The sequence below is a fragment of the Miniopterus natalensis genome, chromosome 4 (assembly GCF_054644295.1).
Source record: "Miniopterus natalensis isolate mMinNat1 chromosome 4, mMinNat1.hap1, whole genome shotgun sequence".
NCBI classification, from domain to species: Eukaryota; Metazoa; Chordata; class Mammalia; order Chiroptera; family Miniopteridae; genus Miniopterus; species Miniopterus natalensis.
This window is the reverse complement of record NC_142084.1, coordinates 10,926,647-10,952,339: the sequence shown is the minus strand read 5'-3', so window position 1 is coordinate 10,952,339 and position 25,693 is coordinate 10,926,647. Positions and strand designations below refer to the sequence as shown.

The following is a 25,693-nucleotide window of genomic DNA, read 5'->3' as shown; positions in this document are numbered from 1 at the left end:
CTTACGGGCCCAGAGGAGCTGTTGGTGTGCTTTCCGAGCTGTGTAAGAAGCACCGCGCTGTGCTCCCCCATGGACAGCATGGGTCTAGCGAAGCAAGAGGGGCTCACCGCACATAAACGCAGGTCACCAGCGATGACCACCGCGACCCTCCCCACCCGCCTCGGCCTCAGCACGGCCGCTTCCCTGAGCACCGCATCCGTGCCCCGCAGGCTTGGGGACAGTGGCGGGGCGCCATCCCCTCCCCTCCTCTTCTGGTATCACAAATCACTTTTCTTTGAGTTAGTGACAGTCCACGTGGGTCAGGTGGCTGGGCACGTGGCCAGGTGGGGCTGATCAGTCCAGTCTCCGGGCCACAGTGACCAGTTCCCTGGTGAAATCCCATGACCGGAGCCAGACCAGTCACAGTCCGTCTCTTTGGCTAAAACTATCAAGGGAATCCCTCTGCTTCCTGAAATGACTCAGCTGGTAAAAGGAAAGCCTGGGGACGCCCATGGCCAGGTTGGCTCCCACGTGCAAAGAGCTTGCTTAAGAACAGAGCACCGACCAGCAGCAGGCAGGACAGAGATTCTCAAAAAAGCAGCAGCAATATTCTAGACCAGGCTTTGCTGGAATCTACCCAAATCTATCCCTCCAGTTTTCAGTTACACCCTTTTAAAATATATACACTTTTTGCATACACTCGCCCAACATTTGCAATGAAAAATGTCCTACATAAGTTGTAATTGGGTCCCGGAGTGTTTCCCCAAAAGGGTTTAGTTTAATGGGTTTGGTAGAATGTTAGATGATAAATAGTTAAAAACTAGTTTGAGAACCTTGAATTGGACAAATTTGGAAAGACACAGGGCTTCCCAGAGTTTTGAATTTGATGGTACACACATTAAGTCTCTCAGAGGAGTGGACATGATTAATATCCTTTCCAGCACTTGGGACCAGTTTGCTAAGAATATACCTCGGAACATGCTTAGATTGAGTTTCCTCCAAGTCCCAAAGTCTTTACAAAGAAGCAATGCTTTAAGGGGATCACAAAACAAACAAAAAGCCTTTTACACTAATACTAAATTAGATGATCTGTAGAAAACACACACATATCTTTAGTCATTCCCCCAAATTTCAATAACAGTCATCAAACTCCGTAGCCAAACAAAAGCTCCCCCTCAACTGAAAAGCTGGGAACTCCCCAAATTGTCTCTAGATAACTCTGTTTTCATCAGCTTTGCCCCCCTCACCAACCATTTCAGGTTTACTGTCCGATCTTAATTCTTTAGGTCAATGTCACGTCACACACAGAAAAAGACGGAACGACATCTGTGATTTGATAGTTATTTTAATAACCAGGTTTACATTAACAGTCACTTGATGAACTTTTTTTTTTTTTAATCTCAGCTAAACTCAAAACACAGTTTTCTTCACGGTTCAAACCAAACAGCTCTTCACATTCCAGAGCTGCCTCACAGCTACCACAGGTCACAGGGGGGTTCACTGTCTGTCCACAGTCACCAGACAAAGAACTGAGCACCCACACACCACTTTCCAAAGAGGGGACTCACGGGGATGCTGGCTGCCGGGACAGCCCACGCGACGTCTGGGACTCCACCTAGACTTCGCCAGTGGAGAAGGCAGGGAAGCTTGTGTTACTTGTCTCCCTGTTGGGAAGGGCTACTCGGGGTGAGTTAAAAACCCAGGCTTAGGATTGGGGCCTTCGGAGCAGAACGTGACTCTCTGGGCGCAGTCCCGAAGAAAAAGGCCCAAGGATGCCTGGACTTTGGAGAAAACCCATTTTGGGGATGACTACAACCCTGCCATTTTTAGAAAACTTAGAAACTGAAGTCTCTCTGTTGGGGCGATTGAATTAACAGTTCCACAAATACCTTCTCAAGTGCCCCAGACTGTGGCCCTCCAGACAGGACCCTAGCTGATTGCCATCTGGGCTTGGGGACAATGTGGGAAGGTTGGGGCTAGGGGAGGAAGACGGGTTCCTTAGGGGCCAGGCCAAGACAAGAGACAGAAAAAGAAAGCTTGGGAGGAAGACAGGAGATCCGGCAAGGCCTCCCGTGATCTCTTCCTAACGCCGTGTGTAGGGCTCTTTGATGTGTCTCACGGAACAGGACAAATTTGAATATAACTGTAACTTAAGTAACAAGGAATCAGAAATCACAGTCAATAGTGGGAGTATTCCTGGAATTCCCAGGAATCTCTATGCTTGGAAAACTACTAATAGTAAAAAAAAAGGGAGGCTTTTCTCAGCTCATGTTGCCCAGCGTCAAGGCATGGAGGAGCTGTTCCTAGAGCGTGGAAAGCTTGTGTAGAATACAAAGTTCTGGTTGAATGTGTCCTTCAGAAGCCCCAAGTGCAGCCAACTGGGCCGTGAAAGGTGGATTTTCATGGCATAGAGGGGTCACGAAGGGACGAGCTGGACTCGGGCGGTAACAGCAGCAGATGGCACTGCAGTGGAGGCTCCCACTAGAGTTATTGACATGTCTTTTCCCCCATCTGGTGGTTGTGGCTGATACGGCAACACATCCTACATCCCAGCCCAGCCAATGAGGTATATAGAATATGCTTCTGACATGACAAGCTCCCTGTCTGCCTAACTGTCCCTCCGAATTTGGGACAGGTTACCACATCTTTGAGTTATAAAGCAAGAGCTACAACCTCCCCTTCACTTACGTTTCCCTAAAAGAAAGGCACCATGAAAAAGCCTTACAAGTAGCAAGATTCCTCCTCTTAAGAGGAAATCATCTTTTTCATGATCAGAACAGAAATGAGCTTTGCTGGGGAAACCCTCTTCCTTGGCTATTTCCAAATGCCTCTCCAGCGCGTGCTCCCTCCTCTGGCCTTCAACTTAAAGCCCGCAGTTAGAGGTCATGTTTCTCCAGGCACCTAAACGGTGCCTGAGGCCTGCTCTTCTCTTCGAAGCACCCAGCACCCAGGCTCATGAGTTCTACCAGCTGGATCCCAGCACAGAAGTCTGGCCCCAGGTGAAATACATCTTTTCCTGCATAGGGGCCTCTTGGTTCTACAGATCCTCGTCTGGCTCACAGAACTTGTTCCAAAGTTGAGTTTTGGGCCTGGGGGGAGGGAGGGGCAGGACCGGGAAACAGACATGTAGCTCTAGCAGATAAGGCAGGTGCAAACGCTCCTGTACTTTACGTGCCACATCAGGGAGGCTGCATGTCACTGCCACCCACCTTGGGAGATGTGGGTACCAAACAAAAGCTCCCCCAAAAGGCTGTACTGATGGAGGGGAAGCAGGTGGCTGAGGCCTGAACACCAGAGCCATGGCCGCAGAACGTGCTCCCTCTGCTCCAGACTGGCCTTCCCAAACCCCTGCTCGACTCCCATATACGCTGAGATGCCCTGTTAGTGGTCAAGTCAAAGAACACCTAAGAAAATCAATTTTCAACAACCACAAAAATCCCATTCGATCATGGCTGGGCTGGGATCTCGGGAGATGAAGACAAACACTCACCACTGGCAAGACAAGCCCTTCGCCGGAGATGCCAGGGGCACGCAGCCCTCCTCGGTTTGCAGAGACCGGAGAGTGAGGGGTCCCCAGCTCCCGTTTAGAGGGAGGTGCTCTAATCACGGCCGCCCCACCCCGGGGCCTGCGCTGTGCTCCCAGCTGCTGCTCCTTAAGGGCACCAGAGAGGCGGGCAGGGCGAGGCAGGGGCGGCTTCCCTCCCTCCGCTCCTCCTCCCAGCCAGGAGAGAATCTGAAAGCAACGCTGAGAAAGAGGCCCGGCCAAGTGGAAGGGATGGTTGGGTTCTGGTGTTTGAATAAAACGCTCAAAGACATGAAATCTGCTAAGAGAAGACGGGACAAAATCCGGAACCTGAAGACCACCCGCCTGCCTCCTCTGCAGACCCCAGGGGACCGTCATGAAGTGACGCTGCCCGCAGGGGCCATCTTCCAAGGAAATAAATGTACTTCATTAACACAATACACAAGACCCCTTATGTTCACCCACCCACCACCCCCCTCCCCATACACACCCTACCCCAGCCCTCTGAGCCCCCCGCCTTGCTCTGGGCTCCCACCACCCACTCACCCCAAATAACTGTGTCCCTTCTGTTCATTTTCCTGGCATCCAGCTTCGTCTGTCCCCTTGTCTTAAGATGCAGCACTACACACACTCTCAACACTAGATAGCAGACTCTGTACCTTAGTGGCCTGATTGCATGCATGTAAATGGGGGAGGGGCGGCCAAATCAAGGCGAGGCATAAACAAAGCAGTATTCGTAAAGCTAGGCAAGCGAGCGTAACATCGGAGGAACATAAGGCTTGAGGCTTATCGATTCTTCAGATCGTAACTGTTTGGATTCGCTTTCCTTCTTAAATATCGCTGTACCATTTTGGCTTCAAAACAATCTCTTCTTGCTTCTGCCCCTGTCTCGGGAGGGGTTGCTTAGCTCAGGGACGTGATGTTAGAACGGCCTCCAGGGGGCGCCACGATGCGCTTGCTGGCGGAGCGGACCCCTTCATCCACTTGGGTGCCTGCAGTTGGCAATAAATTCCCGGGGAGAAAAAGGGGTGGGGGGTGGACGAGAGAGAAGCTGGATTAATTTTGAGAATGTAAGATATTTCATGACTTCCTGGCCTCATCTCGCAAGATGCTTCTAGTTTGTCAGGTATCCCCAGCTTGTGATGCCCACCCTCCTGAAACTCACCCTCTGCCGGGGAAAGCCAGGTTTATATCTAGATTTCACCCAACCCTCCCCATCAAACAACAACAAAAGGACAGTGGGGGTGTCATAAAAAAATAGCTGCTCCCATTCCTGTGACAAGCAACGTTTTATGTGTTTCTCGGGGTCCCTCACTCAACCCTCCCCGCTACCCTTTCGGAAAGGGGCTGTTATCCCACTTGAGGAGGAGGTGACAGGCTGTGGGGGGCTAGGTAACGTGCCCAAGGTCACAACTGGGAGTGAGGCTGGGCCCCTGCAGCCACAGCGCAAAAGGAAGCCTCGGTGAGCCCCTCAGTCCGTTCAGAAGGAGCCAGGGAAGCTGAGAGAGCACGGGAGCCGGGGAGCAACAGAAAATGGCAGAAACACTAACAGAAGTTTCTGCAAAGAGCATAAGGTGGCCTCTGGCCACGTCGCCTAGAAACTGGTGGCCCTTTTCTTCTGTCTTCCTCAGCTACCTAAGTCCCCTGGTCTCTTTTCCTCCCCACTGTCCTGCTGCTCCCCTTCCCCCCACCAAGTCCCCCCAGTTTTCTCTTTAACATCTCCGGCCCTTCTTGTTACCCTGCGTCCTCACATTTAAACTGTTCATATGGAGATGCTAGCCTACATTTATTTTCTTCACAATCTAAGACTATTGGTTATGGAGCAGGTGACTAATTACGTCCTATTTATATCAGGTAGTTCTCAAAGAATAGATAAGATTCATGACCTGGCTACCCTACGGTCCACGTCCAGCCACCAGAGCCTGCTGTGAGCTTGATGACTTTTACGAGGACAGGGAGAGAGTAATAAAAATCCTAGGTGGGAAGAAGCTATTGCAGTTGAGCAGGAAAACAGCCTGAGCTGTGTGTCACCTGGCACATGCCACGGCTCCCACAGCGTCATGCAGAAAATCGCCATCAATTCCTCGCCCTCGGCCACCGTGTGAGCTGAGCAGAGCTGGTCGTCACTGAGCCTGACCTTTAACCCCAGAGCCTTACCTGCTTTCCCAGCAGGACTTCTTTTTGATTCGCAAACCATCCTCCTTGCCCAGTAAGCGTTAGCCCTAAGAGGCAGTCTGGGTTAGCTCCCAGGCCCGCCTGCTAGCCTGGAGCACGGAGTCTCCCCCAACCCCCCCGCTGGCCCCCCTTTCTCCCATGGTCACCATCAGCTTTTCTGACTCACCCGACAGGCTAAATCCCGACTGATGGAGGTTCCTCACGGGTGGGTTCGGCCGAGTGGGAGAGCCCCGGGTGGAGCCCGCAGGGGTGCCCCCCTTGGGGGTGGTGGTCAGGTCAAACACGGGCCCGTCGTACATGCCCCTGGGGACGGCGTGCAGGTCTGCCATCTGCTGCAGAAAAAGCACGTCACCATCTGCTCCTTCAACAATGAAGGGTCTGTTCTAGGCAGCACAAGTACACCGACGGATTACGTGTGTGTGGTGGGAGCCAGAAAAAAAAATGTTATTTTAAGGAAAGGAGTATACAATAAAGGGAGGGGGTGTTATGATGGAGTGCTGATGGAGGAGGTAGGCGAAGGTGTCTCTAAAAGATCAGCTTTGGGCCCGGCCGGGCGTGGCTCAGCGGCTGAGCGTCGACCTAGGATCCAGGCGGTTGGAGTTCGATTCCCGGCCAGGGCACATGCCCGGTTGCGGGTTTGATCAATGACCCTCTCATCATTGACGTTTCTATCTCTCTCTCTCCCTCTCCCTTCCTCTCTCCCAAATCAATAAAGATATATTTAAAAAATAAAAATAAAATAAAAATTAAAAAAATAAAAGATCAGCTTTGGTCTCAAGGGTCCAAGGAGCCGGTTGTGGGCAGGCCTGAGGGCGGGTGGGGGCTGGGGCTGGGGATGCGGAGCGGCGTGGAGGCCACGCTCCCGCAGAGGAAACGGAAGAGCCAGCTGGGCGGGCAGGGCAGGGCAGAGGGAGGGCAGCAGAGTGAGGGGCTGTAGGTGCTGGCAGGGAGGACATCCCACGGGGGGAGCTCCCACCCTCAGGCTCCCCAGCGCACATCAGAGCCGGCAAGCCTTTAAATGGAAGTGAGCATCCTGGGGCCTGACCCACTGACCTCTGGCTGTGGCTGTGAACTCTCCCCGGGACTGTGGAGCCAGCCGGCCACGGCCACGGCCACGGCCACGGCCACGGCCACGTCACCTGAGGGATGTTCTGTGCTGGGCCTGGTGCCAAAGGCCGGGGCCTGCGGGCCCACGAAACACAGCGCCTCCCCAAAAGGCGCTCGCAGTCTATTAGACAAACGCTGCAAGGCCAAGGCTGCGGTGCTTGGCACCCACCTCCACCCGTTACGGGGGAGCACATGCTGCCAGGAGCCTGGCAGTACAGGGTGGCCCGTCGGAAGACTCCCAGGCTGCCCGCCTCTGCACTGTCCCCCGCCAGCGACTCAGGTGCAGGCCCAGAGGTCAAGCTCATCACATCTGCAGGTTAATGATCCAGGTGGAATGCTGACTCTCTCTGGACCCCCCAAAACACCTTGACCAATTCTCCAGATCATCGGCACTTTGGTGGTCCAGAATCTAAGTCACGTTAATGGAAATAAAGAGTTGCTATGTGGGAAGTTTGAGTTTCATTCCGTTCTCTACTAGGCCAGCACTGGAGTGTGGAATTTTACTCCAAACTAGCTAACTTGAAAATGATCACTAATAAAGGGACAAGAATGGTGAAGGGATCTAAAACACTGTCATAAAATGAATAGTGGGTGGCTGCAGGGATACTCAGACTAAAGGACAGATGACTTTGGAAACACACGGACGCTCTAAGACGGGTTTAGTGTATCTGTGCAAGTGCCGGGAGCAGAACTGAACTGGGCTGGTCAACTTCAGCCCAGCAGAAAGGGAGGGGTTCATTCTCACAGGTAGAGACGGTCAGCGGCCTTATAAGATGGGGAGCCTCCCTGTGCTGCACAGAGGTTGGGTTACCCATTACTGGGACCACTGGGTCTAGGAGTGGGATGGACACTTGGGTGTTGAGTTTCTGTGAGAGTCTCTTTAATGGGCAGTGCAGCGTGCACCCAGATTCCTGTCCCCAACCCTCCACCTCTCTATCACCATGACTGAAGACTCATTCCCCAGCTGCAGGGGGTGTTAGCAGCAACCCTCCCCAGAGTTGTCCTCAGCTGACGACAGCCTCCTTGCCCCGGGGCAGCTCACATGCACTGGCTGGTTGGGGCTGGGGAAGGCGGGAGTAAATATAAGGCCCAGACCCCTTGCAAGGACATGCCCAGCTGGGGATGAGCCGAGGCCTTTGTTACGACTGCATCCTGGTCTAACTCTTCCTCTGCTCCATCCTGCTTCCTTCATTTTGCCATAAGGGGTGATCCTGAAAGCAATCCCAGGTAACGGCCTACTTGAAAATCTCCCTCCCTGAGCCTGTCTCCCAGGGAAATTGCCCTGAGACACGCTGGGAAGCTGGGGGCCCCGAGGTGGGGCTAGACCCTGAGGTGGGCAGGACTGTTTCCTCTACACTGATCCACAATGACTTATAAAGCGAGCCTCCCCCACTCTGTCCACCATCTCCATCTCACATGCACAGATGATGATGCATCTCTTCTGACAGGAGATCAAGACCAGGGCTCAAATTCAAGGCTCCCAGGGCTCACGCTGGTGTGTAAAGCCCTAACCTTACCTGAAAGTGACCTGGAGATTGTAGGGGGATAGGATGGGGAGCTGGAAAGATAAAGTTCTGGCCTCAACCCTAGATCCACTAGAGCTGCCCTGCCTGTAATGTGTAGGAAGGTAGGTACAGAGGTAGGTAGATAGGTAGGTAGATATACGTATGTGTGTATGTCTGTCTGTCTATCTATCTATGAAATCTGAAACATAAGATTTTATTTGACTCACAGATCCAGCTAAAGGAATTATAAGCATCTGCCCCGTGGACTAGCACTGGACAGAATGGGGTAGGGAGGGGTGGGGATGGACTCCTGGTTCTCATGAGCCTTAAAGAGTTAATTTATTCTTTCTAAAAACATATACTAACATTATTTTGAATTATTACAATTTTAAAGAAAAGCACCATAAAATGGGGGGAAATCATTTTTTAAAACCTTTCTTGGACCAAAAACATTTTCGAATGCCCTTTTGGTGCCCATTAAATCTGAGCGACTGCTGTCTGGGAGGGACTGTTGCTGTGAATTTCTTCGGTGGGGTGAGGAGTGCACAGACCCCCCCCCCATCCGTGGCTACTGTCCCCGTGCCTGAACCGGACCCAGGCCCCTTCCAGCCCCCGCGCCCGCCGGCTCGGGGCCGTCTCACCTTCCTCCGGGCTTTGATACGCTTGTAGACGTAGTCGGAGAAGGGGCCGCAGGGGATGAAGCGGCCGGCGCCCTGGGTCACGTGCAGGTTGCCGTCTTCCAGCATGATCTTGCCCTGGCAGATGACCACCAGCGGAGCCCCACGCAGCTCCATCCCTTCGAAGATGTTATACTCTGCGGCCTGGGGACAGGTGTGGGCGTGGGAAGGGGAGAGAGACGAAGGCGGTTCTCGTGTGCTTGCGACCCTGCCTTCAGCGTCGCTAGAGCCGACTCGCCAGGTGAGCCAGGAAAAGCTGACCACACACCTACAGGTTTCAGTGGCTAGAGGCCCTCGAGATAGACGCTCCCCAAATGTAGGCTGAAGAAGCCCCCAGTCTTTGTTAAGGTCCCCGTGTGGAAGTAAATTTTGTCGCTATCCGTGTCCAAGGTGAAGCCCGCTGAGTATGAGGGGTGCTGTGCTTGGCAGCCCTCTGGTGGGTGGGTAGGTAGGTGGGGTGCATAAGGTCCCTCAGGTCCCTGCTAGCTTGACATGAAGTAATGTGACATGGCACAATGTTTGAGCAAAGGCCATTCCCCCGACACATGGGATTTCTCCCGACCTTCATTTACTCAGCAAGCACAAGGCGACACTGCAGTGGTTCGGACCCGGCTCAGAGCCAGGTTGTCTGGGTTCGAATCCTAGCCCGTCTCCTTGCTGCCTCAATTATCCATCCCTCCGCCTCACTTCCTTGTCTGTAAAATGGGGAGACGGACAGGGCTGCCACTGGAGGACTTACGGACACCGAGTGCATTACAGGCACAGGAGCTATTTTTATGAACTGTATTTAGCTGTATTTTATTAACTGCGAGGCACTGGGCTTTGGTTACCAGCTTCCGCCCGGCACTCTTCACGAGGAGTCGGCGATCCTGGTCACCCCTTTCCCCCATTCTTTCCCTTCTAGGCACAAGGCCCCACTGCACTGCCTGCCCTCCTGGAGGAACTTGTGGCCACAGGACCAGCTTGGGCCAACGCAGAGTGACAGAAAGTGACATCTCGGGAAAAGCCTCTGGAGACAGGACACCATTCACCAGGGCCTGGCCCCCGCCTCACAATCACGGGAGCACGTGCAGAGATGACATCTCTACTGGCCTCCGTCGCTGAGTGACTATAATGGGCAGAGCCCGAGCCCTAGCCGCGTTTGCTCAGTGGTTAGAGCGCTGGCCCTGGGCTGAAGGGTCATGGGTTCAATTCAGGTCAAAGGCACATACTTGGGTTGCAGGTTCAATTCCCGGCCCTAGTCAGGGCATGTGCAGGAGGCAACCAATTGCTGTGTCTCTCTCACATGGATGTTTCTCTCTCTGTCTCTCTCCTTCCCTTCCACTCTCTCTAAAAACTTGATGAAAAAAACATCCTCGGGTGTGAATTAACAAAAAATAAATAAACAGGCAGAGCCCTTCTGCTGACCCATTTTGGAAAGTGGAAGTGAGAGAGAAACCGTTGAGGCTGGAAGCCACTGAATTTGGGATGGTGGGCTACTGGAACACCCCCGAGCCTAGCTGCCCCGGGACACCGCACACACGCATCTCCCCACCGCCGAGCTCCCTGCGCTCATCTCCCGCCCTGGTCCACACCGCCGGCGCCAGCCTCACCGACTGGTGGTTCTTGGCAGAGACGATCTTCACCGCATCTGGGTCCCAGATCACCAGGTCGCTGTCGGAACCCACAGATATCCTTCCCTTGCGGGGGTACAGGTTGAAGATCTTCGCAGCATTTGTGCTTGTCACGGCCACGAACTGGTTTTCATCCATTTTCCCTGTGGCCTATGGAAATATAAAATTTTTTTTTAAATTGTCAATGAGGGGCTTCTAAGCTCAGAGCAGGGTGACCACAAAGGCCCCAAAATACAAGCAGGGACCTCTGAGGTTGTGAGCCCAGAACCGCACCCTGCAGGCCTTCAGAATCAGCTGGGCTGTCATGGTCGCCCAGGGAAACTGATTAAACACCCGGCTTAGAGGGAAGTTACTGCTTCTGAACTACGCCTTTTTTTTCTGGTTATGTGCATACATTTACTTACTTTCACCCCTTCTAATTCCAAAAAGGATTATGGAGAGTTCACAATAAAAACAAATGTGAGGATGTGTCCATTTTTTGAACATGTGTTTGTATTTGCACGGACATAGGATAAGTATGGAAAAACCTCACCCAAATGATCACAATGGTTATCCCTGGGGTGCGGAATTTATGCATAATTTTTGTTTTCTTTCGTGTGTGTGTTTTTCGGTGGTTTCCAAGGGTTTTTTATCGAGAATGTACCATGTTGGTAATAAATATGTATGTATTATTTTTTAACATTCCAGATAGTGCCAAGATAAACATATATTTGTATGACATACATACATTCATAAATACATAACAATGTAAAAAAAGATAAAATCTAAGTATATAAGAGAAGAGACATAAATATTTATCCTTTCGCTCTTCTCAAAACAAAAAACCCAGGTAAGGGGGAAAAAATTTAGCTTAAAATCTAGCTTTCAGCTTCCTGGTAGCCAAGAAGAAAAGGGAAACTTGGTGGATTACACTGTGTAGATAAATGAGGCATTAGATCATACACATTCTATTTGGCTCTGAAATGAGTGTCTCTAGAGTTTTTAAAATAGAACAGAGGGACATGATCAACTTAAAAAGTTAATCATTAATTTTACTGAAATCTTTGAGAGAACCTTCATTTGCATGGTTATTTTTTTTATTTTTATTTTTTGGCAGCTTCTATAATGTTAACAAGGAAAATAAAACCAGGCCACACTCCCTTGACCTCGATCCTTACCACAGCCTTGTCCCAGATGACTGACATCCGCTCCTCCACCCCGTTGGTGCCTTCAGGAATGGCTGTGAAGTTGTCCTTCCCGATCGCTTTCTGGGCAGTGCTGAAGGTGCAGTGGGCACTGCCGGAGAGCTGCAGGTCCCCACTGGCAAAGGAGAAAAGCTCCGTGTAAGCGGGAGAGGTGGCTAGAGGCACCTCGGGGGCGCAGACTCAAGTGTCTAGTGTCAGCATTCTGAGTGCCACGACTTCAGCTGGGAATCCTTCCTCTACATCTTGCCAACTATGTGAACATGGGTGAATCTCTTCCCCTCTCTGGGGCTTGGTTTCCCCAGCTGGGAAATGAGGGCGTGCGATTAGATCATCTCTTGCTTAACAAAACAGAGGGGCCCCAAATGAGTGATGGGACTGATCCACAGAGGGCAGCAGCAAATGAGTCCCCCCTCTATAATTCTGGCTGGGTGGTCATCATGACCAGCTGTTCAAAATTCAGTAAATAATTTCGTCTCTCTCACCCTCAGCTGCTTAATGTGTAAAATGGCTGTGAAAGTCCCTCACTCGTAAAGAGTTGTTATGAGGAGCAATGAGATCATGTGTGTAGTCTCACCCTAGTACCCTAGTGCCTGGCACACGATAGGCATTAACTGCTACTACCATTATTAATATGATTGCCCAAGTATTTTTAAAAATACAATGGGGAAGAACCTTCTGTCTGCGCTCCTGATTGCAGGGAACTCTCAGCGTCTTTCCTCGCTGTAGACCCAAATCTAGCTGATGGATGAGCTACTCTATTTCTCATCCGACCGGCCCCAGGACCTTTGCACACAATGCCAGCTACTTGTCACTCTGCACCAACCTGGCCAGCAAGGAGTTGATGTAGTCAGGAGTGGTGGGGTCAGGACTCAGAGGTGGGGATGTCACAAAGGCAGCCGCCTTGGCCCAGTTCTTGCTCCAGTAATGGGTCCCGTCTGTGCCGAGGCTGGCAGTGATGGGCTCACCAAAGACCACGTTTCCTGGGAGGGGTAGGAAACAGGCAGAGTTTGCATAAGGTATTGCTGCCCTGGGCCCGGCTCAGGTAGTCAGAGCCCCTCAGCCTACTCAGGAGGGGCTCTGGAGTCAGACAGGCCTGGGTTCAAGTCCATGTTCCCACCTCCTCTAAGCCTCTGCTTTTCTAGCTGCTAAATGGGGAAAAAAGATTGTATTCCTCAGATTACAAGAAGCCATTGTTTGCAAGATTCAGCATTAATTTTCAAATTTTGAGGCAAATTGAAACTGAAGGCAAAAGAAAAATATATAGACACTTTTTATAAGATTCAACCTCACTTCAGAAATGTTAAAATATGGAACAGATCCCTCCTGGAATTGATGGAACAAAATAATGTCTATTCCCCAGGCATGTGAAAATGAAAGGATTTGGCCTGTACAAAGTGTCTGGCACAAAGGAGATGCTCAATAAATCTAGTTTCTTCATACCTCTTCCTCCTTCCCATGGTAGGGCCCCGATGCCCCAAATGTGCCCATATTACTAGGAACTATGAGATGCTGCTGTTCCAAGGACATGATCTGGTTCCACAAAGTACAATCCACTCTTGTGGATGAGAGGCTCTCATGATCTTTTCCATAGTGCTTGTCACTCCCTAACCCAAGGCACAGAGAGATTTACTCAAGGACACCCAATAACCTGGGCACATCAAAGATGAGGACAGCTCCCTGGACCCTATGTCTGGAATTAAGGACTTAAATGCAAATCAAGGACAGGAAGGATATTGGGAAAGACACTGATCTAAGCTTTTCTCGGGCTTCTTAAAGAAAGGATAGTGATCTAGAAGGCAAATGTAATCTCACAGAGGGTGAGTTGGTACCCAGATTCTCTGTGCCAGGACCCTGGGCTAAAGAAATGAAGCAACGAAAGCCAAGGCCAGCATTCCAGTACCAATCACTAAGAGAAATTATAACTTTAAAAGTGGAAGAACTCTCCCTCTGACTAGCTGTAGAAGAGTAGACCTAGTAAAGCTGGTCATTATACCCAGGCTTGAATACTAGCTCTCTAAGCCCGGAGAGGTCTGGACGAGATGTGCTTCAATTTCCTCATCTGAAACTGGGGTGATCATGCCAATTTCTCAGGGTTCTTTGAGAATTCTACATGATAATAAATTTAGTGTGCAAGCGTACCTCATTATATTGCATTCTGCAGATATTAGGTTTTTTATAAACTGAAGGCAAGAGCCTCCACTAGCAAAAAGATTATGACTTGAAGTCTCGGGATGGTTAGCGATTTTTAGCAATCAAGTATTTTTAATTAGGGTATGTACAGAGGGAACCCTGTTTTTTAGACATAACGCTATTGCACGCTTACTAGACTATAATAATAGTATAAATGTAACCTTTATGTATGCACTGGGAAACCAAGAAGTTCACGTTTAACTTGCTTTATTGCGGTGGTTACGAACCAAATCCGCAATATCTCTGAGATATGCCTGTATTTATCTCAGTGCAGGATACACAGTTGGTCTTCATTAAACTGCAGATTCCTGATATTAATTCTGAGCTGCTAAGGAGCACTTGCTGATTAAACGCACTGGGACCTACAGAGTAACCTGTTTGGGAGGGAAGAGGGAACCCTGTTGCACTCTGTCTTCCCATTTGAACGCCGTCAACTCTTTCCCAGGGAACAACAGCTCTTGAGAGGTTTTTTGGTTTTGATCTCAGCAGCCAGTTTTTTTGTCACTGAAATGATGCCACCCTTCCACCCTGAGAAACAGCTGTACTTGTCCGTGCCGGCAAATCATGAGCCAGAAGGCTAAGGGTGAGGAGTTTTTCTGTATGAAATTTAAAATAAGACATTTCTTGTAATTGAAACACTCTGTCCTGAGGCCCCAGGTCTTCCTGAGGATGGGTCCCAGGCAGGAAGCAGCCATCAGTGGAAGGTACCAGGGGGTGACTATGGTAGTGGTCACGGAAAGAGGTGTGGTGGTTTCCCTACGCTCCTTTCTTTTTCTTTTCCGGCCTTTCTCCCAGAATGGGTAAGGAATGTGGGGCTGCTCTCCTGGTTCTCGCCCCAGGACTCATACCCAGTGGAGCCACCACACCATGTCATGTTGAGACACTGAAAGCTAAGAGAAAACAGCAGGCTCATTGTGAGCAGTAAGGCAGGAGGTGCCCTGGAATCCGCCAGCTAGAAACACTGTCTAGACAATCGGGATGGTTCCCTCCCCTTTGCCAGAAGGCCAGGCCGCTGAACACTCAGCCATCAGAGTCAGCGGGGACTATTTTCAGCCACCTCAGTTACTCACATCTGGTGCCGAGTGTGGTAGATGAATCACTCATTGTGGGTCTCTCCACATCCAGAACAGCCACATGCACCATGGTCATGATCATCCAACCAGGCCTGGTAAATCCCTGCTCCCAACCAGAGCCCCCCGCTCCCAGCCAACCAGAGCCCCCCACTCCCAGCCAACCAGAGCCCCTTGCTCCCAGCCAAACAGAGCCCCTTCCTCCCAACCAAACAGAGCCCCACGCGTCATCATTCACAAGTGAGCCCATTAGTCCCTGATTAAGGACAAGAATGAAAAGCGGAAAAGAAAGCTTTGAAATGAGAGTCAACTTTAGCTGAGCACAAGGTGAGCGAATGAAGCCCAGGTTAAGAGCAATGGAGGAAAGCAGCCGAAGGCAGTGGGGATAGAGCCCCGGGTCACGAAGGCCATGCTATCCTTCAACCCTTTCTAAAATAACCTGTGGCAACCTGGGTGGCTCGGGGGTGGGACCCTGCCCCTGCACCCTGCCCTCAGCCCTGGCCAATCAACTACGCCACCCCCACAGCATATACTGGTTCAGAGATGAGCCCATGACCCAAGCCAAGGCCATCACAGTCCTGGGGACTTGTGCTTGAGCTGCTGGAAAAGATGTACTCTCTCCCTCCATCACGTTCCCCACCAAGCGTGAGAACAACGGGAACCTCCTGGCATTTATTCTTGTCGCTGTTCCTACTGAGAATAAGGCTGCCAGAGAGGCCAGCAGACCAGGACAGGAATCAGAGTGACAGAACCCTCGTCTCATAGTTCAAACCCCTCGGTGTGGCCACACCTGAAACACCTTCAACCAATAATTTACTTTTGTTTGTTTAAGTCAGTTTGAGTTGGATCTTTGACTTTCACACCCAATATAATCTTGACTAACGGGTCCATTTATAAAGCTCAGATAATGTGAACTGACAATAAAAGATCAAAGGGAGGAAGATGAACCAAGTCTCCAAATAACCGATTCAAGCTGTGTCGTCTCGGGAAAACCACTAACCCTTTCTGAGCCTCAGTATACTCATCTGCCCAGTGAGATTAATCCCAGGATCCTGTTACCCATGAGGACGCAGAAAAAAAATCACGGATGAGGGGCTCCCAGAGAGCGAGGCAATGAGCCCAACAGGCACCATTTAATACAAGCTTCCCAGGGAGGAAAGGAGACCTGCAGCGTCAGAGCCCGAGGTCTTGGGAACCACAAATCACCTTTTTTCCTGGCTTGTGAGATGAGGTCGGCGGCACTTTTGCTCATGACCTTCGTGACATAGAGAGGGCAGTTGGTTTGGCTGGCAATGGTGATGGCACGGAACACAGCCTCGGCTTCCAGCTGCAAAAAAAAGAAAAAAAAAGTCTCCAGGAGTCAATAGGAACCAGAGGCTCTCAGAGCCACCAGGCCCCCGCCTCAAGACTGAGAACACAGGGCGGAGGTTAGAAGCCTGGCGCTGGATGCGCTGGATGGAGATCTCAGAGCACTTCCTGGCCGGGTCACGTCACAGGGCCTCCACCCTCAGCTGTGACGGGGACATCAGGAGAGGACAGCCCAGAGCACACTGCACGGCGCAGCTAGTTTTTCCTTGGCCTATTCTCTCCCCTCCCAGCGCTCACCACAAAGGCTGCATGTGATGGAAGCCTTCGCTCCCCAATCTTCCCAGGGCACATTCTCTGGCAAAACACAATCCCAGCACCAACACGTATGAAATGCCCCGTCAAGGCGATGGGGCTCGTGTGTCTCCCAAGCCTTCCCGCAGCAGCAGGTGGTCAGTAAGGGGTTAATTTCGCAGGCGCCTCTCACACTAATAATTCCCAGGCTTCCCCGCACAAAGACTTCTTTTGTGATCAATCTCCTCCAACCCGCCCCAGTGTGGAATTCATGTTTGTAAAGATGCTAACCAGCCCAGCTGCATTTATTAAGAAACAGTGAGTTTTCCCTTATTTGACTAACAAAGCCAGGTCTGAGCTCAGGCTTTCTCAAACGGCCTGGGTCTGAGCTCCGGTTTTGCCACTTAGAAGCTGGGTGACCTCAGGTACCTTGAACAACCTCCTAAAGCCTCAGTTTCCTTGCCTGTAAAGTGGGGATAAGAGGACCTGACACATCTGGGTGTTTTAAGGGTTAAAAGAGCTCATCCGTGCAAGGCGCTTTGGCCCGCTCCTGGGACAAGGCCGTGCTCCTTGAAGGGCGGCTACTGGCCTCCTTGCTGATGGCTTCTGACTAGCGCAAGAGGCTGTTACACCCAAAGTTACTACCCAACTTGGTCCAGTTCAGCCCAAAGCAGAGACACTGGCATTTTCCCATTCAATCGGTAACAGCTCCTTTTTGGATGGCATTCTGGTTAGCCTATGAGGCCCAACCCTTTAGAAAAGACCAAAAATAGTTTGCAGATACCCGATGCAAACCAGTTCCTGCCTGTGGCGAGTGTGGCTCAGCAGACAGACTCTAAGAACTTGGCTGGGCCAGCTGGCGTCCCCCAAACTGTACTTTGTCCCACGTGGACGGGACCCTGGAGGCCCCTGACCCTGGGGAAACGAGGCCGCCTTCCTGCAGCACCCGGAGTGGTGTCCCTGGGCTGGGGCTCGGCCCTCTGAACAGCATCGCTCGGGCCGAGCCGGTGTCTGGGTGTCTGGGTGTGCTCTGAACTGAACCGAAGAGGGCTGGCTCCTCCCTGCCCAGTCCTCCCTCTTCACACCTACACTGACCTCTGCGGCCGCCCGTGACCTCCCCGGGCCCCTTTGATCTCACTCCCTCGCAGCACTGCAGGTTTTTCAGCACCTTGACAACATGACTATCTTTGGAAGGTTACATCACTCTCCAGCTTCACCCAAAAGGGCTTCCAGGGTTGTCGGGATCTGCCGCCGAGAGGCTTTCTACTAAAAAGGAGACGGGAACAGGGAGGAACGGGATGTGGGGGGGTTGAACAAACAAACCAAGGAACAAAAATAGACTTTGCTCAGAAATCCCCTGGCTGCTGCTGAAGGCTCTATCTTGCCAGCACATCTCACCAGTGACCAGCATTTAGGAAAGTGTCACACGCAGCGCTGAGCAGCCCGGCCTGCTCGCACTGTGCAAACAACTCCCCAGCCCCTGCGCCGCGGTGGGCCAGCGCCTTAACCGCTCTGATCCTCGGCTTCTCAGGGCACAGGAACGCCAGCGGCCAGAGCAGCGGCCAGGTCAGCTCAGGCACCTCAGTACTGGGCGGAGCAACTGTTCCATGGAGGGACCTGGCAGCGAGGACACAGGCTTTTACAGGGATGCTGTGACTGTAACCCCATCGCAATTGTTTAAATGGAGGTTTAATTAACATATAACACTATATTAGTTTCAGGTGTATAACATAATAATTCGGTATTTGTACCTATTGTGAAATGATCACCATTATAAGTCTTGCTAATATCTATCACACATGGTTAAAAAAAATTTTCTTGCAATGAGAACTTTCCAAATCTATTCTCTAGCAACTTTCAAATACGCAATACAGTGTCATTATAGTCACGATGCTGGACATTACATCACCGTGATTTCTCTGATTTATATATGGAAGGTTGTACCTTTTGACGGTCTTCATCTAATTTCCTTACCCCTTGCCTCTGGCAACCACCAATGTGTTCTTTGTATCTACAAGCTTGGTTTTTTTTGGGGGGGGGTCATAGAGAGTGATTATTGCTTTGTTTCTTAGACCCCACACGTGAGATACTATGGTATTTATGCTTCTCTATCTGCCTTACGTCACGTAGCATAATGCCCTCAAGGTCCAACCATGTTTTTACAAATGGCAGAATTTCATTCTTTTTTATGGCTGAATAATATTCCTGTGTGTGTGTGTGTGCACGCTCATGTCCCCCACATCTTCTTCACCCATTTATCCATCGACAGACACAGGCTGTTTCCATATCTTCGCTATCATAAACAACGCTACAATAAACATGGAGTGCAGGCATCTTTTTGAATTAGTGTTTTCATTTTCTTTAGATAAATACCCAGAAGAGGAATTACTGATAATTCTATTTTTAATTTTTTGAGGAACCTCCCTACTCTGGTCCATAGTGGCTGCACCAATTTACATTTCCAAGAGACAAAATTATAAATTATTTCAACTGGCAACAAAAATATCATAGACATGCCCGAGGCTGGTGTGGCTCAGTGGTTGAGCATCGCCTCATGAACCAAGAAGTCCCCGGTTCCACTCTCGGTCAGGGCACACGCCTGGGTTGTGGGCTCAATCCGCAGTAGGGGGCCTGCAGGAGGCAGCCCATCAATGATGTTTTTCTCTCATCAGTGTTTCTATCTCTCTATCCCTCTCCTTTTATCTCTCTAGAAATCAGTAAAAACGTATTTTTAAAACGATATCATTAGACAAAGGAGTTTCTGGGATGCTGATGATGTTCTGTTTCTCCCACTGGGTACTAACTACATAAGTATATTCAGTTTGTGAAAATTCATTGTACTTTTATGATAGCAACACTTTTCTCTATGTGTGTTACGATTTAATTTTTAAAAAGATTCTGAAAGAGATGGGCATCGGGAATGCAATCATTTCTGGTTCGGACTCCTTCTCCCTGGTGCGGCGTGTGGCGCTTGGAGTGACAGAGCAGGAACACGGTCCATCTCGCTGACATGGAGGACCTTGAATTTGCCCCAGGTGCCAGACCCAGGCTAGTCCCCCAAAGCCAACGCACTCTGAGCCATCTGGGCAGCCCGTTCCCAGCTGTGCCCCATGCCAGCAGCTGAGCCTGCTGACATCCCAGAGACATGGAATCAGCCTCTACCTGCCTCTCATTTGCTCTTCAGCTGCTAAGCACAGTCGCTAATCAGCATTCATCTTACACGTGGGAAACTTCCATACCTGATGCAATCACCCCTTACACAAATCGACAGACATATTGCCTGTGAAAGCCATTCAGCCTCCTATCCATACGGCTAGTATTTTGCAGGACTCAAAATATAATGTGGAATAAGGGAGTAAGTGGAAATGTCTCTGGAATTCATGTTGATTAAGAAAGGATTTAGATATTTTCCACTCCTCCTGAATAACTGCGGAAGGCCCTCCAACTGGGGTTATCTTTAGAGAGATTAGGGGTCAGGAGTGAGAATGCCTTTCTCATTTCCTCAGGGGCCCTTGAGTTGGCTCAGTCAAAGCGGCCTTTGGAAGAAATGTTCCACTCTTGCTGTCTGGGGTTGATAGAGCCCCACCACCTTCGACCATGCCTGTTCATGCACTGTGTGTGCATGTGCCTAGGGGAGGTGGGCTGAGCACTAGCCCTGTGGGTGCAAAATGACTGGCAGGCCATCTGGGAAGCTGCTGGGATTGGGATTGGGATGACACGAGTGTCTCAGAAGATGCTGGTAAAAGAAGAAAGCCTCTGCTGCTACTGCTAAGCTTCTCTCTCTCCCTCCCCCCTCCTTCCCCCCACCCCCTGTGACTGACCTCCTCTGGTCTGCTCAGCACGTGGCCTTCTGGGCCAGTTATCCCCATCTCCAACATCCGGGATTGCTCCTAGAACGAGAAAACAGAGGGCACTTTGTGTTTTTTATTTGTTTTAAACTTAGGATATCACTTAGTCAAGATTTATTTCACAGCCTGAAATCATTCAGATCAACCAAAAATGGTACAGCTGACATTTCTTATAAAACATCAATTGTTAAATTAAAACTTCAAAAAAATAACGTGCTATTAGCTAACGCCTAACTCTATTTCCTAAGAAAGAGAGGACAGTTATTAGATGAGCTCAACTGAGATTTGGAAAAGTTATGCTGCAGATGTGTTCAAGGGGAAAAAGAATATGCATGTTGAACAAATTCATTAACTCTATACGTGGAATTGCAAAGTAGGGTAGAGTCTTAACTAGACGGAGAAGAAACATTGAAGGGTGGCCTGTTTTATTAAAAGAAAGACTGTTAAAGAGTACCAGCTTTTTCTAAATTATACAACAAAAGTCACATGATCACTTATACTTCGTTTCTTTCGGATGCAGACCTCCAAAAGTGCACTCCCTTGAACTCATTTTTTAATTCATTCGTGCATTTTAAAATCCATTCATTCAACAAAAGTATCGAGTATCTGCTTCATGCTAGGCTCTAGGTTAGATACTTGAATTAAGGCAACGAGGTCCCTGCCTTGATGGGACTTACAGTGTGGTCAGTCCTGCGTTTTCCAAAGTCTGGTCAACCCACCACCTACATCAGGATCCACTGGGTTGTGTCTGTAGAGATGCAGATGCCTGGCCCTCTCCAGGTCTACCAAAAGCGAGTACCTGAGGTTAAATTCTAGCAGCCTGCATTTCAGGAAGCCCATCAGGCTGTTTAATGCTTTACTTTTATGAATTAAATGAATGCATTAGAATTTAACCGGACAAAATAGTGCCTCTAACCAGCATTACCTGAGTCCCTCTTTTGGTCAAGTTCTATTTAATCAGGGCTTGGATGAAGCAGGGCTGTCTACCCCTTGTGGCTGACAGCTAAATTCCTCAGACTTCTGGCCAGCTTTCCAAAAGCAGCAGGTGGCTGGACAGCGAGCACACACATGGGCTAATCGGATCTGGCACAAATCCTAAGTGACCATCTCAGCGATTTTGCTGGCATTCACTCTCAAAGTAGGAAGGCCAGTTTCTATGACCCTCTCACTGCTGGTGCGAGAGATGCAGAGTGAACTGAAACATGAGATGTTTAGGAAAAAAAAAAAGGATTCCTTCTACCTGAAAAAGAAGGAATGTTGTCGTTTGGTTTTAATGATAATTTTTAAAAGAGGAGTAGAAAGGAAGATGCTACCATAAGCAACCAGGAGAAGCAAACTGCTCACTGTCCTCAGCTCTGCAGAATTTGGAAAAAGGTCAGAGGCTGACTTTTCCAGCAATGTACCTCCATGTTTCATCCTTAACTGTTTCATTGGTCAAAACTTGGACCAAATAAAACTTCTTCCAAGCTCTGGTGAGTTTCCACTTTGAGTTGCCTTCTGAACTCACACAAGGGTGAAGGTCTCCAACCAAAGCATCTCTGTCCGACAGGACCCTCTCACTCTAATCCTGTTCAAGGGTCCTGGGACCAGGCATGGATGACGCTCACCAGGGCAGCTCTTCAAGCACACTTATCTGGACGCTACTCCTGACCTCCTGAATCCGAATCCCCACATCTAGAGAATCCTAGGAACCGGTCCCCGAGCTCCACGGGTGTTTCTGCTGCACTGCTCATGCTGGAGAGTCCTGCGCCAAAAGCCAGGGTGCCCCACAGCTGGAAGATTAAGAACGGCATGTAGGAGGCCCTGGCTGGGGAGCTCATTCAGGTAGAGCATCGCCCTAATTCACCAAGCTTGCAGTTGCAGTCCCGGGTCCGGGCACATACAGGAATCAGCTAATGAATGCATGACTAAGTGAACAACAAACTGATGTTTCTCTCTCTCCCCTGCCCTCTCTCTAAAAAGAAAAATCAATAATAATAATAATAATAAAAAGAATGGCATGTAGAGAGCCCTGGGTGCCTGACACGGGTGGGCACTGATCACTGCGGTAGGCACCTAGTTTGGGTCATGGCACAGTTTCAGTTTGCTCCATAAGCAAAGGGACCCTCCTTTGTCATCTTCCCTCTCCAATGTTTCACCTATAGTAGGTGCTCACTAAGTATTTGTTGGATGAGTGCCTGAGGGTGCTGTGCTTTCAGTCCTTTTGAACGTACCCCTTGTTGGGACCCATAAGAAAAGATTTCTTCTTCCTCTTTAGTCACTTTGGCACGAAGTGGAGCCAGAGACTCTGAGGACAGCAGCTGCTCCGTTGAGATAATGCGATCGGCTCTTTCAGCTCAAGCTGAATTTAATAAACACACACAAGAAACTCATCCAAATGGAAAAATGCCCTATTCTTTACCTAACTCAGACCAGATCTTCCCAAGGCAGGGAGGGATCGGGGGTGGGGCAGGGGCACTTCTGTGCCAAGGAGCCACAGAGGAAGCTGGGGAAGGGGCTCTGAGTTGGAGCCCGTTTGCCTGCACAGGCTCTAGAACGAAGAAGCAGCGAGTCTGGTTTCTTGGGCATCTGGAGGGAGGGCTGGGGCCTCTGGCTGCTGCACTGAAAACTTGGAGAAAGGAGAAGAGTGACACCACCAGATAGCTCCCCAGGGAGCGAGGCATTTGGACCCTCTCTGGAAAATGATTTCATTATCTCTGGGTGTGTGGGGGATGAAGGACAAGGCTGTCAGGGCCCTGGCTAATTAACTTCTTGGTCATAAACAAGAGGAAAGTGCACACTTAGCTCACCTCCTCCACTAGGGAGACAACATTCCCTCTGCTGGAGCCCTGCAGCCAGACTGGGGGGCCAGGGGCCTGGGCGCGCCGTCTCTGGGTGAGATGCCCACTGAGGCACATCACCTAAGGGACTGGGAACTTGTGTTCTCCCAGTTATTGACTGTGATCTTTGGGCCAATGACGTGCTCCTTCTGAGCCTCAGTGTTCTCAGCTATGAAATGGGAAGGATGGCAGTCACCTTTAAAGGGCTGGGTGAAGATTAAATGAGAACTTAGGGGAGCACTTGGCAGAGCCTGGCACACGGTAGGAGGTGCTCACAAATGGTACCTGCTATTGGAAGCCGACGGGTCTGACCTAGGCTTGGCTTCAACACTGTACCCACGCCCCTGCCCATCACACTGACCAAGTCCTGGGCAACTTCTGAAACGAAGGGACAGCCCGAGCACTCGAGAGCCATGGAAGACATCTGTTTGGCTCCCCTCTGTATAGCCTGCTGCCTGGCACAGAGTGCTCAGGAAGTGCTCTGAAAGAATCAATAATGCTTTCTTGCTATTAACGTTATCGTGTGGACTGAGAGAGCTCACACTCTTTCCTGGCAGCCTCCATCTAGCGGAGGCCAGTCCTGGGGCAAACAGGCCCCTGGCTCAGGCGCATCTGTGCATCTAGCCCATTAAGAGCCTGGGGATGGGGAGACACGTGCTTTCTGCTTCCTCACAAGTGATCAATTTGGGCCTTGGGACCATCACTTTCCTCGCATTCCTCAGGTTTCTCCCTACGATTTCTAGGAAACCAACGGGGCGCGTGGGCCCCACAAGACCTAAATTCTTATCTAAGGCTGTGAATGCCGCAGTCCTGGATCGGATGTCTGATTTCTGAGAAGTGCTGCCTTAGGGTTTTTCTTTAGGACAGAGAATGCCACGTAGCTTGGGCTCGTTTTCAAAAGTGAATCAGCTATGCTCTCCTAATAAATGGCCTGATGTGAAAACCACCTCTTCCAGGAAGCTTTTTCTGATTCTCCAGAACGGCCAGGTCGCTCCCTGTTTCCCAACAGCTTGTACTTGCCCCCTCACTTGTCCCCATTTCCTTTGTGCCTCCTCCTGGACAGTGAGGTCCGTCAGGGCAGGTTTTCAGCGGAGTGTTTAAGATGATGCCTTGCAACAGGGACGCACAGAAGCGGAGGGATGCGGGGCGAAGCCCACACAGAAGGCGCCCTCTGGGGAGCCGCACGCTCTTACCTGGGCGATGATGTCTCCGTTCTCAGCGTGAACTTGAGCAATGGCTCCCAGCTCTCCCAGGCAGGTGAAGATCTCATACAGCTGAAACGGAAATGAGTCTCTGTCACCTTCACAAGCCACCGGTGCTTCCAGCAACCCCTCACACAAGGACTGACCACAAGAGCCAGATGGGATAAAGCAGGGGACCTAAGCGATGAGGGCAGAAATACAGCCGAAAACATGCACGACCCAAGAGGGGTACTAGTCCGAGGAACTTCAGAAAACTGTGTATACAGAATCTACGCGTCACCTCAGCAGACAGGCAAATATGTGACAATGCTACTGACCCCTCTACTCCCCATATAAAGCACACGTCTTTATGGAATTATTTCCCACTGAGCTGAGACAGCTTCAGATCCTTCTCAACAAGTGCTCCTGAAAGCCAGAGCTAAACCAAGAGCTGAAACCACTCTCAACCTCCCTTCACCTTCTAATCGGGAAACATGGGAATTAAATTCTCATATTGCCTCTGAAAACTTTAGATTTGTCTAAAACAAACACATCTCACAAATTTCTTAAGGACAGAGTCAGCGGCAAGCTGGGACAATTACCCCAAACAGCAGAAGGCCCTCCTAAATCCTGCACGGCTCAGCCCCTTGCCTGTTCCCTCAGCTCGTAAGGGTCTTGCATCTGGTTGGTAGATAGAGATGTAGGCCTGCCCTTCCTCTATGTCCTTTCGAGAAAGCTGCTCCCAGTGGCATTTCTAGCTCCCTGTCGGCCTTGCCTCGGCACCCTGCCCATTACCTGATTTAAAATGTCGCGTGGACTGCGAGGGCTTTGAGAAGCACTCTGCCCAGCAGTCTCCCCTAAGCCCACAGTGACTCATGTTGAAGGAGCCAAGTTCATCAGCAACAACAGGAAGCCCACCCAGATACCCCAAGCCACGCAGCAATGGGTCGTTACCTCTGTGTTGGACACTTGATACAAATCCTTATAGGCCATGTAAACCATGAAGGAGTTAACCCCTGCAAGAGAGGGAAGGGGAGGGGAACAGGAGGAAGACAACGTTATCACGACCATTCTCCATCCTTTATTCCCGTGTCTATGGCCCACGGGCCCGAGGACATTACAGGCTCCCGTCTAATGCATAGTGGATGCTCCCCATTCTCCAAGAGCATTTTTCTATTCCTTCCTCACGCTGTAAAAGCAACAATTCCTACATAATGTCAGAG

At 50.3% G+C, this 25,693-nt stretch overlaps 1 protein-coding gene across 2 annotated transcripts in view; it reads right to left on the bottom strand.

Annotated features, from left to right (window-relative positions):
• Positions 1–1,306: 1,306 nt before the first annotated feature.
• The window catches only part of DPYSL3 (dihydropyrimidinase like 3), a 104,247-nt gene continuing 79,860 nt past the window's right edge, over positions 1,307–25,693 (bottom strand). Inside the window, exons 5-14 of one of the 2 annotated variants that reach the window (XM_016202911.2) lie at positions 25,425–25,486; positions 24,483–24,563; positions 20,444–20,512; positions 16,230–16,350; positions 12,587–12,743; positions 11,737–11,878; positions 10,559–10,729; positions 8,931–9,110; positions 5,844–6,006; positions 1,307–4,494 (exon numbers count right to left, since the gene is read on the bottom strand). In XM_016202911.2, coding sequence (XP_016058397.2) covers positions 4,406–4,494; positions 5,844–6,006; positions 8,931–9,110; positions 10,559–10,729; positions 11,737–11,878; positions 12,587–12,743; positions 16,230–16,350; positions 20,444–20,512; positions 24,483–24,563; positions 25,425–25,486 — 1,235 coding nt within the window. In that variant the 3' untranslated portion in view covers positions 1,307–4,405. Of the gene's footprint in view, positions 4,495–5,843; positions 6,010–8,930; positions 9,111–10,558; positions 10,730–11,736; positions 11,879–12,586; positions 12,744–16,229; positions 16,351–20,443; positions 20,513–24,482; positions 24,564–25,424; positions 25,487–25,693 lie in introns of both variants that reach the window. The other variant, XM_087816283.1, reaches the window with a different exon arrangement.